The sequence below is a fragment of the Varanus komodoensis genome, unplaced genomic scaffold (genome assembly GCF_004798865.1).
Source record: "Varanus komodoensis strain SLA01 unplaced genomic scaffold, ASM479886v1 scaffold15, whole genome shotgun sequence".
NCBI classification, from domain to species: domain Eukaryota; kingdom Metazoa; phylum Chordata; class Lepidosauria; order Squamata; family Varanidae; genus Varanus; species Varanus komodoensis.
This window is the reverse complement of record NW_025335440.1, coordinates 18051691-18072068: the sequence shown is the minus strand read 5'-3', so window position 1 is coordinate 18072068 and position 20378 is coordinate 18051691. Positions and strand designations below refer to the sequence as shown.

Here is a 20378-nt window from a genome sequence, read left to right as displayed (position 1 = left end):
CGGCAAGGGGCGGCATAGAAATGTTATAATAATAATAATAATAATAACAACAACAACAACAACAACAACAACAACAAGGAGTTCTATGCCAAGTGGTTTAGAATAAATTAGACAATTAAGCCAAAAAGGGAGGGTGGGAGGAGGTAGAGTTACTGGACAGAAGAAATCTTCTATGGAAGTGGGATAATTTTTTTCCCCTCAGGATCGAGATAAAACAAGTTCTTAGTATTCATTGATATTGGAAAATATCAATATTGGAAAATAGATTGATCACCTTATAGGAGGATTCTTGCATTAACATAGGGTAGATTTGCCCTTGTTTATATTGTTTGGTAGTTCATCCTGGTTTATATTATGGATCCATCTGTAAGCATAACTATGATGAAGCGTTATTTAATACAGCTGTACAATAAATTGTTCAATTTCTTTTCATTTATATTAAAAGATGTTTCATTTTGATAACAACATGCAAAAAGACTGTGGAAAGGAACCCACTAAAGGAAAAACAGAACAAAAAGAAGGAAGACTTGGGTGTAATCAAGCAGCTATCTGGGCCACACCAAATATCATTTAGGTGTAAAAAACTCTTGGCCATTCTTCCAAAATTATTTTCTAATGTTTGGGGCTTTGATTTTGGAGAATGGCAACAGCACACGATGTTGCCAAAGCCGTTTAAGGGCCACTATTGGTCTTAGGTTTTTTGAAGTAAAAATCATTTAATACAAATACAAGTATGTATAATTTCTAAATTCATAACAAGATCAATATAAACATATTTTAAGAAGGCTATACATTCGCCTTCTTGACATACATTTTATTTAAAAAAAAATCTTGTACCACTATGATCCTGTTCTAACTTCTTGCTCTTGTGGGACAACGTTTGTCAATGTTGCTATAAGCAGGCAAACATTTTCTTTTTTTTTAATTATCAAGTTTTATTATTTTCTCTATCAATCCAAAACTAAAAAGCAACAATTATTCAGGACATTGGACATACTGGGTTGACATCGCGCTCTTTTTTACATTCAACAACCATATTCAGTTCAACACATAGTCCCGTTTCTCTAATCAATGATAGAAAATATTCCAAGTTTGATAGAAGTCTGTATCTTCCTTCTCCTTCAAAGACAAGGTCAATCTGTCCATCTCCATGCAGTCCAAAATCTTTTTTAAGATCAACTCTTCAGTAGGTGGCTCTTTGCTTCTCCAATGTTGGGCGAATGCAATCCTCACCGCAGTAGTTATATGTAAAGTCAAATATACTTAGTAGAAAGACTTCATGTTTAATGTTAAGTTTATGCAGCATTTCCTCAAGCCCTTTGTGTATTTTAGCCCAATATTTTTTGCAGGCAAACATTTTCACTTTCACTCCAAAGACAGCCGTTAGATACAAAATCTTTGGGAAAGGCAACGTTTAATACTCTTAACAAAGTAAATGCTACAAAGCATTGGCACGGCTTTTGGACACCGGGGAGATTGTCTGTACTGCTTGTTGGACTCTAATAACTTCTTTAGAATCCTTACTATTTTGAAGCACCCCCAAATTCTAAGTTTTGGGAAGAAGTTGCTTTTCTCCCAGTATACAGAGGTCTGGTACTTCCCAAGTGGAACTTGGATGCAACGTTCTTCTCAGCCATCATGCCATGATTACTTCCATTTCTCAGTGTTAGCATACTTTTCAGGACTCGGGGGCTTCTAGGGTTGCACTCTTATAATATATTTTCTTACCTTCTTGTTTAAGCCCAGTGGAAGGAAAAATAGCAAATTCAATGCCTTTAAGGCAGCACAACTCTATTCAGGCATGCACACATGAATCTTATGTCAGTTATTTCTGAGACAACCATCAAAATTTCTTTGTCATGCTCACCTGGACCTTTGATAGCCAGAAATGTGCAAAATACTACCTGTCAAGTCTTTTCCTCACATGAAGAAGAAAACTAATTGTCTTCTTCTGTTAATGTCTGAATCATTAAAACCCCAATATTGGAATGGTTATAGATGAAGACTCAAAGAAGAAAACTTTACTTGGTCTTGGTTTAATGTTTGTTTTGTTTTTCTATTGAACAGGTGAAGTTTTAACAATGGTTTGTAATAAGTATCAGCAAAACTTCTGATAAAGATGTAAAACTGATGAGACAATGAATAAAATCAAAAACTTTCATTTCTTTGGACTTCAGATTTATTTTACCCATGCCAATAAACCAGCAACATTATATTATGTTATAATTTTCCAAAAGTTGGACTTAAGGCTTAGAAAAAAATAAAGAAGTGGTTTTATTTTCCCCAACAAATTAAGATTTGGTGAAGTTAAGTCTTCTTGCTTTACTCATGTGTCTCATAGAAATACATTTGTAGCAAAAAGGAGTTTTGGAGAGTAGTGCAGCAAAATGAAATCAAGATACACTAAATGCACCCTAGGAGAAATTGGTAGTCACTCCAGCCAATCATTGGAAATAGTGGGAAGTCCTTGTGTGAAGAGAAGTTGGGACATTGTCTGCAGGTTTCATCAGAAGCTTTGGACTCAGACATATTTCCTTGCTGTATTTCAAGCTGAGATAATAATGGCAGGAATTACTTTGCTTCACTCCCACCAAGGTCAGAATCAGGATATGTGGTGCTGAATATCCATCCAACTGAGGTTCACTGGATTCTTCCTCAGAGAATGTTCTGACTTCTGTACATCTCTGATTGCAAATTTGAGTTGTTGCCAACTGTTGGTTGTTTTGTTATTACCACTAATGTTGTAGTGCATGCCCTATTTGACAGGCTTAGAATGTGTTTAAATACATAAAGACAAAAGGAGTAGTTCACCCCTCCCATTTGTAAACATCTAAGCCAACTTTATGCAGATGCCTAAATGTTTTTTTGAATATTTGCTGGCTGTGGTTTGCATGTAGTCAAGGCGGGTAGAAACATACCCTGTTTCTAAAGCTGCACCATTGCTGGTGTTTAAAGCAGAACTTTGAGATTTTATTCCAAGTTTTGAGCTTTTTTTGCCAATAAATTTGGACAGAGAGACACATTTTACAGGGTTATTCATTAAAGGAGTTTGCAAAGCTTTACAAATTCAGAAGAATTCCCATTGCCCTTATCTTCCAAAGTCAGTAGGGGCTATAGAATGTTAAAATGGAGTCCTTAAAAATAAGCTAGCTGAAGTCTTGGCTGAGACTGGACCCGAGCTGCCCCGAGGCTTTGTGGTGATGGGGGCGGCATAGAAATGTTTTAAATAAATAAATAAATGGCCAAATACTTTACCATTAGTTTTAATAAATATAAAATCGAGAGTTAACAGAAAGACAGAACCCTCTTCATATGAGAGATGCATTGATAGGCAAACAATGAGGCTACGAAGCCTCTCCACCTGTGCCTATATAGTTGCAAGAGACACACACACACACACACACACACACACAAACCCCACTAATAGATGATATAATGTTGAACTATTGCAGAATTGTAACAAAGATTGTGAAGGTCTTTAAACTGCTAGTGCTGTTGTGAAGTGCCAGATGGGATTTTATGCATTTAGTTGTAAAAAGACCACAATTAATGATGTCATGGAGACAAAATAATGGTCCCAGCCAGTTCTTAGAGCTTTTCCTCTGACATGGGGAGATTTTTGCCAAAATTTTCTCAGGCCCAGAAGAATAGCAAAGTAAGATTTCCCCTTAGCACAGTGTTCCTAACTGGAACAGAGAAGAAAGATCCATTAGAAGAAAGGTTTTCCAGAGCTGATCCAGGGAGCAGAGGAACTGGATCAACAGCTGTTTGTCTGGATGGATGCATTGATAGGAGCTTTTGATCAAGATGTGATGGACGTTTCAGTTAGTGTAAGCATCATAGGCATATGACAGTTGTCAAATCATGGGTTCTTGTTATAGGCAATCACTGTGCTGTTATTTAACTATGAGTTGCTATCTACAAAGAACTTGGGAAGAGAACTTATGATTTGTTGCTGGGTTCTCTTTCTGGATTGTTCATGCTGACATACTGTAGTTTATTAGTATGGCTGTGTTCATGTACCATAACTACCTAGAATTCAACAAAGGGTAAGTGTTATGTGCGAGCCAGGCCATTAAGTCCTAGATCCTCACTTAAAAGTCTAAAATATGGATTCAGTAAACAGATACACTTAGATCTTGGATTGCCTGTTAAATTTGCACAGGTTTGGTGGCATGGGCATTACAGTAGACTCTTGAATATCCAGCTTGCGACTATCCGGTCTCCGTACTATCCGGCCTAGTTAAAAAATAACTATCAATGAACAGTAAAATAAGTTTAAATAATTTTTGTAAGAATTAAGCCTATGTTTTATGTTAATGTTTTGTTTATTTTAAAAGTGTATATATTCATACTGTACAGTGTACATGATTTTATGTTTCCTGCAATTAAGTTAGACGTTATAAAATTTATCTTAAAATGTGTACAATATTTTTATCCTTGGACTTCCTTTTTCTGTAATAAATTTTTAAAATGTACAGTACATAACAAACATTTATAAAGTACTGGCCTGTACTAAGAGGTCAGAAAATATGAATTAGAGTGGGTTTTGGTATAAAAAGGGTGTGTTTAATGGTATGGGTGGGGTGGGAAGTGAGCATTTATGGAACTCTGGCCTATCCGGCCTGCCCTTCCGCCACATTAGGCCGGATAGTTGGGAGTCTACTGTACTTCTGTGGAACCTTAATAACTGTTTCTAACTACCTTCAGTAGAGACTCTATTCTTCTTCCACTAGTTATAGGAAGAGACAGATCATTATACTGGAGCAGTTTTAAAGTCTGATTTTTTTTTTAAGTATCAGCTGAAGATGTAGAATTCTTTACCCAAATAACAAATTCTGTGATGGTGTGGTATTATAGCAGCACACACACAGCGCTGACAATGTGGCCTATTTTAGCTGAATGTTTGGGAGTGGGGGGAGGGAAACGGTAGCTCCCATTCCTTAATTATACTCCAAACACAACCATAATGCAATACTGATTGCTGTTTCAAACAAGAAACACTTTACTTGCCTTTACATGGATTGTTTTTTCTGTGCACTTCTGTGCCCATGCTTGAACATGTTCAACTTACATTTTCAGCATTAGTAAAAAATGAAAGAAACTATGAATGAAATAAGGGGGAAGTAGTCTCTCTCAATAATAAGGGGCGATAGTGAACTGCAAGTTTTACGTTCAGTAATATAATGGTGTTACTGAAGCAAGACTTTGTGTTCTACATGGGAAACATGAAATCATTTCCACATCATTCCATTAAAGGGTGGAATTAACCGTCCTCGTAATTTTTCCTTGTTTGGACCAACACATATTCAACAACCATAAAATTCCCTCTTGTTTTGTAGGCTTACCTTGTCTGTGTGCGCACGCGTGTATATGCAGAAATGATGCTATTCGTTTTGGCTACAAAATCCCTGCTTTATATTTTTCTGCATGTACCTTCCTTCCTTCCTTTCTGACATGTGAATATTTTCAGTAACAGACTGAATCCTTGAGATGTTAATGCAATAGCCCTGACAGGTTCATCCCTTTTGGGTTGGACAAGTTGGTTGACCTGATGAGATTTAACTTTCCTCCTTTTCACTAGAGCACAAAAAGAATTGTCAAGCACCAGCTTTTCCCTTCTATTGAGTAGACCTATCCATATGAACACTTTTCCATTTTATTTTTTATTCAATTATTCTTGAGTCTAAAAGTTGTGCTTCGTAACAACTTTATTCCAAAGTTCACAACAGAGTAGCTAACATTAGAAGTAAAGATACATGTAGTCTGTTCCCTATTGCCTAACTTCCTAATTTGGATCAAGACTGTGAAGCTCCAGAAAGGATAATTTAATCTTCCCACCTCCCATTTTTTCCTGTGAAATCCCTCCTCCCCCTGGGGGAGGCAGAAAAGTCTCCATTGACTTGGATGGCTTTTTTTTTCCTTTTAATTCCCTGCTGAGGGAAGGAATTCGATTTTGGGGGGAAATGAGGGGGAGAAGTTGGACCCTTTTCTCTTCCTGGAGCACCATGGCCCTGATCCATATTGGGGCTACATATGTTTCCATAAGCATAAAGAAAATTATTCACCTGGACTATGGGTCAATACCTGAACATTTAGTTTAACCCCAAGGCTTTTTCTCTTAAAGGGGCCTGATTTGTTTTAGAACCTACAGGTTGAGACAGTGCAGAACTGGCTCAGGCTGGCTGTTTTTTTCTTAGATGGAGTTCTCTGATTCTGAAGATAGCAGTGCAATTTACCCTGCGCAAGAACGGGCCAGTCCTTACAGTCTTCCTGCGGAACAAAGCCTCATGAACATGGTTCATAGGAGAACCTTGTTCTGCTACTGAAACTTGAAGTGGCGTTCTCCTTTTCCCATTTTAAAGTACCCCATTTGTTATGGGCGTCTCGTGCAAGTCAGGCGTGTGAATGTGGCTAAGCAGAAAGTATAAGGAAATGAGCTCTTAACTCTGCTCCAAAAGGGCATGTGTGTATCCTTGTCCTTTCCTGAAGCTCATTCCTGTGACATTTTTTAATAAAGCCAGTAAGCAAAGACTTGTGTTTCCTATTTGCATCCTGAGGAATGTTCTGAGAATTCCTCAGCAGCAGTTAGTTGCTAGGATACCAGGCCTTCACTCTTTTTGTGGTGGCCTCCTTCCTGTGTGGCAGTAATGCCAAGATAGCATCCTTTTCTCTTTCTTTTTTGACCTTTCTTGAATAAATCTCTTTACCACTATTTTCTTTAACTTCATTACTGCTTGATGTGATGAATTTGACAAACTTAGAGCCAAGTGAAGAATGTTCCTTGCTAATAAGGTATCATCCCTAGGTGGTTTCTCCACTTCTTGTTTTTGGCTGGCAGATAACAGAGCTGGTCTGTGGAGTTGCTAAATATGTCCATGTTTTGGTCACCAGGCTCAGCTGAATGCATTTCCCTAAAAGCTGTACATGTTGTAAGAGGCGTATGTGCATGCCAACTTTGTCTAAACAAGATGAAGGATTCCTGTTTTGGCTTTAGACATGAACTTAAGGAAACACCTGGCAGTTTGAATTATACACCTCACTCATGGAAGTTCATCTCAGAAACTGCTTTATTTGCCTCACACTGATAGGTGTTCCTGACTCTTTACTGTTTCAGTTTGTGCAGCCTTTAACCTTACGATGGGCTGTTTTGAGCATATAATTAGGCTGATCTCTATATGATAGAAAGCTTCCTTGCTGATTTCTGCCCACTGAAAGGCAAAAGAGAAGCCCAGATGGGTTTCCCTTCTTCACCATAATCATTCAGCAGCCCTGTTAATGGATCGTCTCACTGGGCACACTTCTGAGGTCAACGTTTGATAACGAACTGCAGCTAATCCTGGTCCCCTAAGGAGTAGGAAGCCTGTGCTTGAAAACCGTAGTTTGCCAATTCACATTTCTGCAGGTTTAGGTGTAGGGTTGAAATATTTACTGTGTGAAGAGGCTTTGTTTAGAGCAGCAGGGGGAATTCAGTCCTTCAGAGTTTTCAATTTAGCCTCCTAGGCATTTCCAGAAAGCTGTGCTCCCTTACTCTAGGTACTGACCAGTTTGTAGTTTCCTCCCTTTTGTGCATTTTTCCCCACTGTAAAAAGTTACAGTGTCCTAAGGGTACTTACTGATGGCAGGAACGTTAAGCTAAAACATGGCAACATCTTGGGGGTGGGGTGGGGTGGGGTGGGGATGGGTGGGAGGTTAGCCTTGTGCCCTTTTACCTTCAGCCATGACCACCACTGGGAGCTTGTTTAATCCCCCTTTAAAGCCAGCTCATGTCCTCATCTCAGTGATTTGCTCATTACTTTATTGGTAGGTATGTAGATGCAGAATGATGCTCACAACTACAAACTTTTCTTTTTACAAAGGATACCCTGTGTGGGAAAAGGGTTAATTTGGGATCTCAGGACTGTGCATTAGTTAATTCAGAATGGATGAATGTGTGGTTGAGCTATGAAAGAAAATCTATTTATCCTAAGCAATCTATATTCCCATTTTTCCTCTTTCTCTTTCAAGATTTGAACATGGAGTTCAATCCTTCAGATCACCCACGGGCCAGCACAATATTTCTCAGCAAATCACAAACGGATGGTGAGTAATCAGTTTTATTTTAGTGTTGGAAGAAAGATTATTGATTAAGAATCAGACTGCTGAGTACATTATATATTTCTGACCCAATTGTAAGATCTTATCCAGTAGCAATTGAGATATTCCATCATTAGCAAAGAATTTTGGTGCATCAGTTTTATCATGGCATTTATAGGACAAGTTATCTAATGCAAATGCATTGAATCAAGATTTCATATGCTCAGATCGTTTTGTCAGCTGATCCAAAAATGGAAATTAATCACACCAAGACTTTCATCCTATACATGTTTGTTTTTGAATAAGTTCCAATAAAGCTGTTAAGGATGCCAGTCTTTGCATGATTTATTTAGTTTAGGGCATTAACAAAAGAATCTGAGAATGAAGAATGATCTTGCTTCCTTTTGATCAGCAAACTCTTTCTCTTAAAAAAGAAGTTCATCAGCAATGAAAAATGCTAGACTCTACAATGGGCTTGATGCAATTCAATATATACAATTCAGTCTCGTTTTCCAAAATGACTTTTGTGTTCACATGCTATTGATTCTCAATTTGAGTGAATTTTCAAAGGGAATGAATCACTGAGTTTAGGCTACTATATTATTTTTATTATTTAGCTTTTGTTTTGAATCCTTTGTGTTTATTTACAGTTCATCTGTTTCCATTATAGAGACACAACTTAAGTGTTTTGTAACTGATAACCATATAATGTAGATTTTTCTTCTATGGATATAAATCTTCATTTGAAAAGAATGTAGACTATGATGTTAAAATATTGAGTGGTTATATACCATAATTTATGAGTGGTATATATATATATACCATAAATACCTTTCATAAATTATTGAATGGTTATATACCATATATGAGTAGCCATATACCATCTTTATTATAAAGTTTTGCAAAGTACTAAAAAACTTACCATGTATGGTCTCATTTATACCAAATAAGTACAAAATAGTAATTCAGCTGTTTAGTGCACCCAGTTTTGTATATAAGGGAAACTTTGATGGCATGTAGGTTTTGCTCTTGTCCTTAAAAGTACTAGTCAATACTTGCTTTTATTGCATTTTTTCTGTATATAGAGTGCTTTTCAGGGCTAGGCAGCACATTATAAATTACTGCATTTAATATGTCTTTTTTCTTGATTGTTTTGTGCAATAGCACTGAGGGAGAATAGATGAAGAATGGTACTGTGGTGAACGTGTTTTTTTTTTTTTTTTAGTAGCTGCCATCCCAAACCATATAGCATCTGGAGGCAGATCTTCATTAGGACCATAGTATGATAGGCTAAATCTCTGTGTGCCATGGTTTGCTCCTGATGCTTCCACAACAAACTCCAAACATGTAAATGTGACTATATGTTTAGTGTAACATGTAGTTTGGCTCTTAGGAGTGCTTACTACACATTTGTAATGTAGGCCACTCTGCCATAGGCTGAGAAATGGTTATTTGCTCAAAGGTAACCCAATTTATTAAAGCCAAGGAAGATCTTGAAACTAGATCTTGAGGCCCCTTCTGACTCACGCTCTCTCTCTTTCTCTCTAGATACAATACTCTTCTTCTCTTGTCTCTTTGTAAATGATGTCCCTTTTTAAAAACTTGCAAGAATTGCTTATTTTTGGAAACATTCTTCAGCAAGTTAGTTTAACTGGAAAAGTTTGCATCTGCTGAGGCTCTCACCAGATATATTTATTTCTCAAAGCTGAAGTTGTTCATTTATATTTCATTTTAGGAAGCACCATTTAAAAATAAAACCCAGGCATTCTGGTGCTTGGTTCATTCATCAGTGGAGTGGAACATCGTTTATTTTTCTGGGTTTTTACCTCCTATGGAAATTAGCAGTGTTTGCTTTAGAGTGTTTCTTGATGTCATCAGGGGAGAAAGATTCAGTTGCTGTTGGATTATTCAATTGGCAGTGTTTGGACTTTTTTCATCCAGAAGCTATCATGTGTAACAAATGGCAACCATATTGTCTGTTAAAGAAATGGCTACTGAAAATGGTGGCTATTTGTTGATTTCCCTCTGCCCCATCTACATAACATTCTGTGCTAACTGCTTTCTAGGCTGATCTTCCAGAGCCACCCATGGTAGAGGCCCTCCAAGAATGAAATAACAGCAGCAGTTACTGTTACACCTGTTTCATTTCTCACTTGTCCTCTGAGTACTGGACTGAGACATCTTTCATACATGCTACTTGCAGCCTGTTCTTGCCAAGTTTACTTGTCCAGGTGGCAGGGACAGGCAAAGGAGAGAAGCGCTTAGCAGAGCTATGGCATCTGTGGCCACCCTCTAGATTACCCTGGAATGCCTTTGGGTCCCAATGTAAACTATTCTTACTATGTTGAATATATAACCCAAGGCAACTTATATAGTCCTCTGCTTCATTTTATGCTCACAACAACCACCCTGTAAGGTAGGTTAGGTTGAGAGTGGTTGATGGGCCCAAAGACACCCAGGGAGCTTCATGACTAAGTAGGTAATAGAACCCAGATCTCCAGGATCCTCAGCCCAACACTCGAACTGCCACACCACAGTGGCTTTCATCTGTGTTGAACCACAGAGCATTCTGGTGCAATAAACCTAGCCATGATGACAGCAGATAATTGTCTGTTTTGTGTCCGCTCAGGGAAATTCCCCTCATGTTGACATCAGGACCTGCAGTAAGCTATAAAGGTTTTATTTGCTTGTTTTATTAAATGCCTTATAAATAAATTTTCTAGGCATTATTCAAAACACAAAAACTACACAAAATGCAAATTAAACACCAGCAAAAACAATCAGGAGTATAAAGAAATAAACATGTCTGCAATCAGATATAAAACTAAAGTAATATAACAGAGGCCAACATAATAAAGCTGAAACATAAAATTGCTAAAATGATAAGGTGGTAAGCATTAGTAGAAGCATTCATCTGCTGCTTTAATCCCCATTTTTGCGTGATGTTTACTTCTGTTGTCATTCCAGAGAATAATGGGGAAATCTTTGTGCAATTTGTGACATTTTTACTAGCTGTTTTTATAGCTATACTGTAAACTTTACTGGAAATCGAAACTAGGATGAACCCAAACGGGTGACTAATTTCTGTGAACATTTTTTGTACCACCTCCTTTCTGGTTTTCTGAGTATGTGGGTGAAGGAGAGCGATTTAGCCATGAAGCCAATCAAATTTGACTTCATGGCATGTCTCTGAGGGCAAGCAGAGTCATCACACTGCTCTTGCACTTAATGAAAGAAGGAACAGGCTGGTATGTTGCAAAGGCAAGTCAACTATTTAAACTTGGCAAAGCTGGACATGTTATCCTGATTGTCTGCAGGGAAAGGGATTTGCTTCTGTCAAATCCTTACAGCATCGTGCTGACTTTGCTTGTCCTCTCTTCAATATCATCAAGTCGTAATCATGTGGTGCTATGATATTGGTGGTGAAACACCAGAAGGTCACAAGCTATGCAAAGTCATGAAAAAAAGTCAGTGGTCATAAAATGGGGGATGGGGGAATGTTCACATTAATGTTTCACTTTGGTGTAGTAATTTAAGGTTTCATTGTGGGCAAAGAATGTTGACATCTCTTTGATTGTTAAGATGCATGATACTGCAGACCACTGTTCTGATTTCATATACTTTGCAGTCAACTGCATTCGAGTGGCTTCCTCCGTGGTGTGGAAAACCACTTGAACAAAAACTTAATGAGAAACCGTAGCTTTTTCGCACTCCAGTGCAGCTGCCCTGAACTTGTAGAAGCAGTGCTTTTTTTGTCATAGAACGCACCGGAATGGAGTTCCGGCACCTTTTTTTGACAGATTTTCCAAGTTTTAAAAGTAACTTTTGAAAATTTGATTTGATTTGTGCAGAAGGATTGCTAGTTAGTAGGTGCATTTTTAGATCTGTATTTAGACTCATTGGTGTTGTTGAACCTGAGCTGATAGGGCCTCAGTTATGTTCTGAAAGTGCTGGGTCTGCTTCACAGAGCCCAGATTATCCATTGGTGCCAATCAAATATTTTGTTTTCTCAGTTAATTGGTGTGCAAAGGCATTTTTCAAGATAGAATGCATCTGGAGAGGAAGGGTTAACTATTCCTTTCTCATGTACTGTTTTTTCTTAAAATGCCTTTTCCATTGATTTCCTGGGTTTTTGACATGAGGTCAAAACTGTTAGATGAACTGTGGTGACAATTTTTATACATGCTACTGGAATTTTACCAATTATACAGTTGTCTTGGTATTTTACTGATGTTATATCATAATTCCTGCTGATTTGTTGCCTTACTGTTTTCTAATTTATATTTTATGATAATATGCTATACTTGAATTTCTTTACTGTCCTTGTGATTATTATTATTTTTTGCAGTTAAAAAGATAGGGCGCAAATATGTTAAATAAATAGCTTAACTGTGTTTAGTTCATGCTTTCTGGAATTTATGTTAGGCATACAGGTTTCATTTTGTGCTGTTAGGAGACTATGGCATGTGCACTTTTCCGATGCTCTGGATTGCAGCCCAAATCTTTACCGAAACTGGAACATTTTTATTGTTCTGCAGCCTTTCACTCCCAAAACACTGTTCAGAATTTCTAATTTTAGGCCATGCTTGCAAAGATGCGAAATTCCATTCCCTAAAAAAAGACCCATAGCGTTGTAGAAGCTAAAGGAGAGCAGTTGGCCAGCTCTGGTGTTAGAAGTAAATTCAGTATGTGCCCAGAAAAGTATATGGTGTGTGTTTTCATAAGTTAGTCAGAAGAAGAGCCTACATTAGTCTGAGGATTCTTTTAAAGTTCTGGTCACAAAAGGAGACATGGAATGGGACTTAAACCTTTAATGTTAGCTTTGGTTGCTGTTTTGGTGGGAAGGTTGGAAATAAATAAGGCAGAATGTGTCTCCTTATGGTGGCCTGCCTTGTAGTTCTAGAGCTATGTTTCCTCTGACTGTGTTGTTTCACGGGGTAAGTAAAGCTACACATTTCAGGAGTGCTTTTCTGCCTCTTTCTTTAACATGATGACAGTTTTAATGACATAGCTATTGATACAGTCCAATTTACCTTCTTTTGCCCAGTTTTTCCAAATATATGCATTATGTTTATCAAGCTTGGGGAAGGGAAATTTTGGGAGATGTTTGTGGTGGGTTAGAGGTGACTCTTCCCTGTATTATAGAACATTTACTTCCTGAAAAACTGACAGTTCATCCATAGGCTGCCAACATTTCCCCTGCCCCGTTTCCTTTTAGCTTCAGAGAGCACTATTTTTAATGTTAGTGCATCTCTGGAGACTTGATGTACTTTGGCAGAGTCAGATTGATGTCTCTGTTAAGCTCAATGGCTCCCATCTGGCTTGGGATTAAGGATAAGCATGCTGGGTGCTTGGTGAGGTCCCATGCTCCAACATGTGTCTGTGGACAAGAACTCTTTGGAGTTAGTCCTTCCCTATTTCTGCTTCACCTTCTTCATTTGCCTCTCACTCTGGGCCAAGCACTGGTGATGGGTGGGAGGAGAAAGAAGAGCAGTAGAAGCCACTGCTTACCTGCTCAGCCAGGTGATAACAATGATGAGGAAGCAGAGGAAGAGCAATAGCAGCTGAGAACAAAGGTGTCGAGAAAATTGACACATTTGGTGGTGATGGGGAGTTACTGTGACTGTCTTGCTCAACAGCCTTCAAAGACTTGGAGCTGGCACTGAGATTTCTAGTGCTGGAAATGTCAAACTTAGACTTCCTATGTGCAAAGCACATGCTTTTTCCCTAGTAGAAAGCTCAGGTTTTTCCACACAGAACTCCACCTGAATTATTTTCAGGCCAAAACTACAGTGATTTGCTAAAAAGGAGGATTGAAGCCAAGAAATGATAAAGTCATATTGGGATTTATGTCACTAGAGCACTGAGAAGTGCCTTGTTTGCATTGGAATTGGGTCTGACTCCATTCACAGTTGCTTTTGGTATAGCCTCCTCCTCATTGTATTTGTTTGTTTCCAGTACAGTTGTCAGCTTCAAAAGAAAAAAAGAAATCCAATTATCATTTTAATGGTTTGAAGAGAAATGAAGAGAAATACTCTTTGCATACATGCAGTCCTTTTCTTAGATCAGTACCAGGCAGTTCCCCAAACGGAAGAAATGTAGCTTTTATTCCTGCACTGAATTATTTAAAAGCTATCAAAGTGCAAGAGGTTATAATTGATGTGTAATTATTAACTCAAACATATTGCCTTTTGTCCTTTTGAAGTCTTCCACTAATGCTCCCTCTGACACACTGTACAAAAGAGTAACTGAAAAGCACAATAACTTGAAAAAATACTTTTTCACTTATAATGTCACTTAAATTATTACTCCCTACTGTATTAAATGGCTTAATAGTTAAATTGCACTTTGATATATAAGAATGGAGCACTGGAGTTTAAAACTATAGCAAATTAAGAAACTTTGGCTGCTGTCCAATAGTTAGCTTTAAACAAATCCTGTTTAGGGGAAAAAAGTAACAGAAAAATTAGGAAGAGCTTGTTTTTTCAATCTGGACTCTAAACTTCTTCAGCTTCATTTAATCATTGTTTTTATGTGAAGCATCTCATTTTTAACAAGTGTTCCTGTCAAGTAGATGAAACCAATAATGATTATGTTTGATGTTACAGTTTCCAATGTCACTGTGCCTTTTGAGCAAAATGGAGTATGGCATTTATTTGAGAACTCTTGGGCAGGAAAAATTCTTATGCAAGTCAGACATTTCGAATATTAATAATATAATGTTCTTTTGCATCTGCATTAATGGACTGGCATCAGCTGGTGTTTTGGAGCTGCAGTGACCAGCATGAGGGTGGCAGCAAAGGGGATGGTGTAGTGAAATAGAACTGTGCCCAGTGGTCCTAGCTTGTGAAGGTGGCATATACTTTGCTTTTTGTATCAAAAGCATTGGTTTGTGTCTCTAATTAACAGAAACATTTCATTAACCCGTTAATAATTGTTTTTGCAGACTAATCACCATAATCATTTTGGCTACAGTAATGCAGATTTCACCTTTTGGTGCCATTCAAGTCTATCAAAAGCTAATTTGGTTTTAGGAACAAGTTCCAGCCACACTTTAAAAAATGGACCATAAGGCTAGGACTGTTTTAGGCAGCAGAATTATAGTACATCTTGTTCTTTGGTTGCTTAACAATCAATTACCTGTAACTGAGTACCAGTATAACAGTGAATATAAACATAATATTAAGAGATGTTTTTCCCACCTTTCTTGTTAGTTTCACGGAGGTTATAACTTTTTGTTTCTGATGATAGATGTTTTAAAAAGTTAATTGAGATAAAATCATTTAACATTTTTACATGTTTGTTTTTACAGTGAGAGAAAAACGGAAGAGTCTCTATATAAATCACGTAAGTGGAAATAAACTACATTTTGGCTGAAGAGCATGTTATATACTATTAGATCTGAAAGTTTGTATTGTGAGCCAATCAGCTACATAAATGTACAGCCTTTGAAAAGCCAAAGATTACTTGGAGACTGAATGAAAGACTTCAGTGTATTATGAAGCCTATAGCAATTAGACATGCATGATATTGAACTCCTTGAATTTAGAGTAGGGATGCAGTGCATTTGCCCTTTTTGAACCCCTCATTTAGTCATATAGTATAATCAGGGAGGAGAATGACAGTTTCATATGTGAGAAGATTATGAAAGAAGCAGCTATTTTTACTTTCAGGAATAGCTGGAGTATACAGTAACTCCATAATTGCTGACAAGGGTGGAGATCTATGTACAATGCTGAATTTGAGGAAATGTTGTTGTAGATAATTAGATATAGAGAAACCTAAAAAAATCAGACATACCATCTTGAAAAACAGGCCATTGACTATTTTGATTTCACCAGGCTTCTTACTGTTTTGTGATCTTAACTACAGAATCCCTGGAATAAAATCACAGGTACCCCTGCTCAGGATATATTATACATGCATCCTATATTTCCATTTTTTCTCAGCAAATTACATGCTACTTGATTTTTCTCAGTAAATGCCATAAGCATTCCAGTGTCTTTTCTTCTCTTAGAAAATCCTATGGTTACTTATGAATGTTTCCAGTTAATGTCTCCATTGTGGTGCACCTGAGCAACAATAGTACATGCAGATGATTCTCTTGGTGTCTGCCAGGTATCTTGCCTCTCCTGATTTTTATTTGCTATAGGACTTCAGCTTATTTATTCATTTATTTTTTAACTGGGATGCTTGAATGCTTCAAGAACAAAGTGCTGCCCTCCAGCACCATGGTAGTCATTTTGTGAGAGTTTGTGCATCACTCTATTAGAATTTCAAATGTAACTTCCAACCCCAGAAGATTAGGTATTATTGGCATAAAGTTATATCCATGGATCTTTCTGGGTCATAGCATTGCTCTGTTCCATTGCTGTAGTAGATTTCATCTTAAATAGTGTAGTGCTTACAGAGCATTTATTCAGTTTAAAAACTGATCTTCAATAAGGATAGACATCTGTTGTCTAAGAAGTGCACACAGTACCAGGAGAGCAGTTCTACTTGTTTTATTGTAATTATAACATTTATAGGTCAACCTGGGAACCTGCTGAAGATCAGGACATAAAATAAACAAATACATATAATATAGATGAACAGTGTTATAAAGAATCTATTTTGTCACAGGCAGGATAACTTTTATACTTCAGATATTCTTTCCCAAGTATTTGGATTTTCAGGCTAGACCCTTTTATGAATGCTCCCATTACCTGCTGAATAGTCATCCAGTTCAGTGTCTTCTTTCATGTCCCTTGTGGAACTCCTTCCAGGGGGAGGGCTGTCTAACCACTTTGCTCCTGGTGTTTAGGAAAATGTTGAAGATGTTTTCCTTTTTAGGAAATTTATTGCCTGATTCTGATTCTAAGCCGTTACTTGAGTTATCTTTCTCATACTGCTGTTGAATTTCAGTCTTCTGATTTTGTTTGTATACTGTGTTTTATTGTATAGTGGTAACTTCCATCTTTTTAGTAAGAACATTTTAGAATACTTGGGGAACTCAATGTAGTAAAAAAGGAAGGTAAAACTCTTTCAAATGTTAATCTTTATCTCGGTGCAAATACAATTTTACACATTACTTTAAGGGGTATGCTTGTTGCTGCTGTTTTCCTCACTGCTCTGCAGCATGATTACTGTAGGCTTGTTGCGTGTCCAATTGCATGGCAACCTGTTATATATGCTAGGTCTGAAGCCATATTGAGTGTGCATCTGTGGCCCACAAGCTATATGCAAGTCAGTCTAACCTAAGTGTGTGGGAGCACCTGTGCCCCTCAAGGCAACCTGAAAACCTGTGGATCGTTAAGTGTGCATGATATGAGGCCCGAGAATGTAGCTCCATACCTTGCATTCTGTCATTTGAATAATAGCCTTCATGTGTACTGGGATTCTCCCCTACTTTATTTATGTACCCCCAATAGCCAAAACTTTCTGGGTGATTAACAATTAGATTGTGGAGTGCCTGATAGACTAGGCCAGTGCTAGCGAACCTATGGCATGCATGCCACAGCAGGCACGCAGAGCCCTCTCTGTCGGCAAGTGAGCGAAGTCGCCCCAGCATCACCCCAGCAGCTGAGCATTGGATGACACCGCACATGCTGGGAAAGAACCAGTGGCACGAGGCGATGATGTCACGAGTCGTGACTTATTAGCCACACCTTGTCGGACCTTTTTCATGGCTGGTCAGTGCGCTGCCAAGGATAGTTTTCAGGTTTTATTGTAGAGTTGGCACTTTGCAATAAATGAGTGGATTTATTTTGCTGTCTGGGCACTCAGACTCTAAAAGGGTCACCATCACTGCCTTAGGGTTAGAAAAATGAGGTGTCCTGGTATGGTTTTGATGTTTGGAATGTGTTTAGAATGGGCAGGAATGGAGAGCTGTGCAGAAAAAGCTACTCAAGGAGGGCTTTTTCAAAATCGCCCTCTTTTCAATGGAACTTTCACCCTCTATTAGGGTTAGTGGTGTGCACCAGGGTAGGGTTAGGGTTAAAAAAACGAGGAATCCTGGCATGGATTTGATGGTTGGAATGTGTTCAGAATGGGCAGAAATGGCTAGCTGTGCAGAAAAAGCTGGTCAGGGAGGATTTTTCAAAATCGCCCTCTTTTCAATGGAACTTTCATCTTCTATTAGGGTTAGGGGTGTGCACCAGGGTAGGGTTAGGGTTAGAAAAACGAGGTGTCCTGGCATGGAATTGTTGGTTGGAATGTGATTAGAATGGGCAGAAATTGAGAGCTGTGCAGAAAAAGCTACTCAAGGAGGGCTTTTTCAAAATCGCCCTCTTTTCAATGGAACTTTAATCCTCCATTAGAGTTGGGGGTGTGCACCAGGGTAGGGTTATGGTTAGAAAAACGAGGAATCCTGGCATGGATTTGATGGTTGGAATGTGTTCAGAATGGGCAGAAATGGAGAGCTGTGCAGAAAAAGCTGGTCAGGGAGGATTTTTCAAAATCGCCCTCTTTTCAATGGAACATTCACCCTCTATTAAGGGTTAGGGGTGTGCACCAGGGTAGGGTTAGGGTTAGGAAAATGAGGTGTCGTGGCATTTTTTTGATGTTTGGAATGTGTTCAGAATGGGCAGAAATTGAGAGCTGTGCAGAAAAACTACTCAAGGAAGGCTTTTTCTAAATCACATTAGTTTGAATGGAACTTTAGCCCTGTATTAGGGTTAGGGGTGTGCACCAGGTTCGTGTTTGGATTACAAAAATGAGGTGTCCTGGCATGATTTTGATTCTTGGAATGTGTGTAGAATGGGCAGCTATGCCCAGAAACTCATGACCCTATTGGTCTCTAAAAGGTTTCCCATCCCTATTCTAGGCTGTGTTAGAATAGATCACAGAAGTGATTACACTCCTCACATTTTGTAAATATTTTATTATATCTTTTCATGTGTCATTTCTTTAGTGTTGTCACATGAAAAGATATAGTAAAATATTTACAAAATGTGAGTGGTGTACTCACTTCTGTGATGTACTCTATGATGATGTGGGTAAGTTATATGTTGAAGTGAGGTCAACTTTTTAAAATGTTTTCTTTTTTTTACTGAAATTAGTGGAGGGGAAATAGTTTCACCAGGTTTGAGGCTGGATCAAACTACCATTATCAATGGGATTGAAAAGATTGATGATATCACGTATGTATCATTCCCTTGTGCTACCTATTCTTTTTTCCAATTTCTGTTTTTCCACTAAGGTTCCTGGGGTATTTTAGTATAGTACCTTTTGTGGCAGCTTCCCATTCCACCAGCAGAATGGAACTTTGCCTAATTCTAAAGACCTTCGATATAAGATTGTGCTTTAAACCTCTTTGTACCTTATAAATTTTTGTTTTCTGAACTAGTGAAATTCAGTACTTAGCACTGCTGTGGTTAATTACTAAATAGTCTTAAAAAAAAGACTATCAAGGGAGCTTTATAGAAAACATTCATGTTTTATAGATGCATTTATTTGTATTACTCTGGAAATCTCACATTTGCTGTTGATTTTATGATTTTTATAGTTGCATATATTTTAATTATGTAGGAAAACTATGTACAGCTGTGATGAATGCATTAATTTGTGCATTGGCTTGGTCAACAAATGCACCCAACCTTACCAGGAACATTCATTGCAGTGTATACTTAAAAAATGGGCATCTGACCTTGGAAGAAAAAGTCCCTTTTTCATTGATTTGGGAAAGGAAAGTAGCAAGCAAAAAGTATGGTTTGTTCAAATAAAATAGTTTGGCTTTGTTAAACTAAAACAACCTTTTGACAACATGTTAAAATAAAGAAACGTACTTCTATTTCATTGGAGTATTGCATTTGTGCTTTGCAAGTATAAGAGACTGGAAAGAGAGGAATTGCTGACTGCCTTGAGTTTTGGTGGTCCATTTGCAACAGATTGCTTTGAGTACAATAGTGATTCCCCAAACTTGATCCAACTATTCTCTGCATAGATTTATTGGAGGAGGTCATGCAGTATCCATGTACTTGCCCATTTAATTTTGGCTTGTAAGAATGAACAAAGCAGTGTTCAGGTCTTACCTTGTGCCGACAGATTTTTGTTTTTCCTTTCGGGAAACAAAATACGCATACCCAGTGTACATCCAGAGATAACCTATGTCTCATGCTGAGATGAGAGTATAGTAGCACTGGATGCAGCCAGTTTGTTGAAATCTTTGCAAATGGCCAATTTGCTTCTAATTATTGCCTTTTCACTTACGGAAATTATACTATTAAGTCCCCAGGACATAATCCCATGTATCAAATGGATGGCTTTTTAGATAGTGAGGTAAACTATGAGTGGATACAAAGTAGTTTCCAGAATTAAGCATA

General features: G+C 37.9%; 1 protein-coding gene across 7 annotated transcripts in view; it reads left to right on the top strand.

The window, feature by feature from the left end:
• The window catches only part of CCNY (cyclin Y), a 109723-nt gene that overhangs the window by 56863 nt on the left and 32482 nt on the right, over positions 1-20378 (top strand). For 6 of the 7 annotated variants that reach the window (XM_044425147.1, XM_044425149.1, XM_044425146.1 and 3 more), the window contains exons 2-3: positions 8008-8082; positions 15389-15423. In XM_044425147.1, the coding sequence (XP_044281082.1) occupies positions 8008-8082; positions 15389-15423 (110 nt within the window). Of the gene's footprint in view, positions 1-8007; positions 8083-15388; positions 15424-16093; positions 16195-20378 lie in introns of all 7 variants that reach the window. The other variant, XM_044425152.1, reaches the window with a different exon arrangement.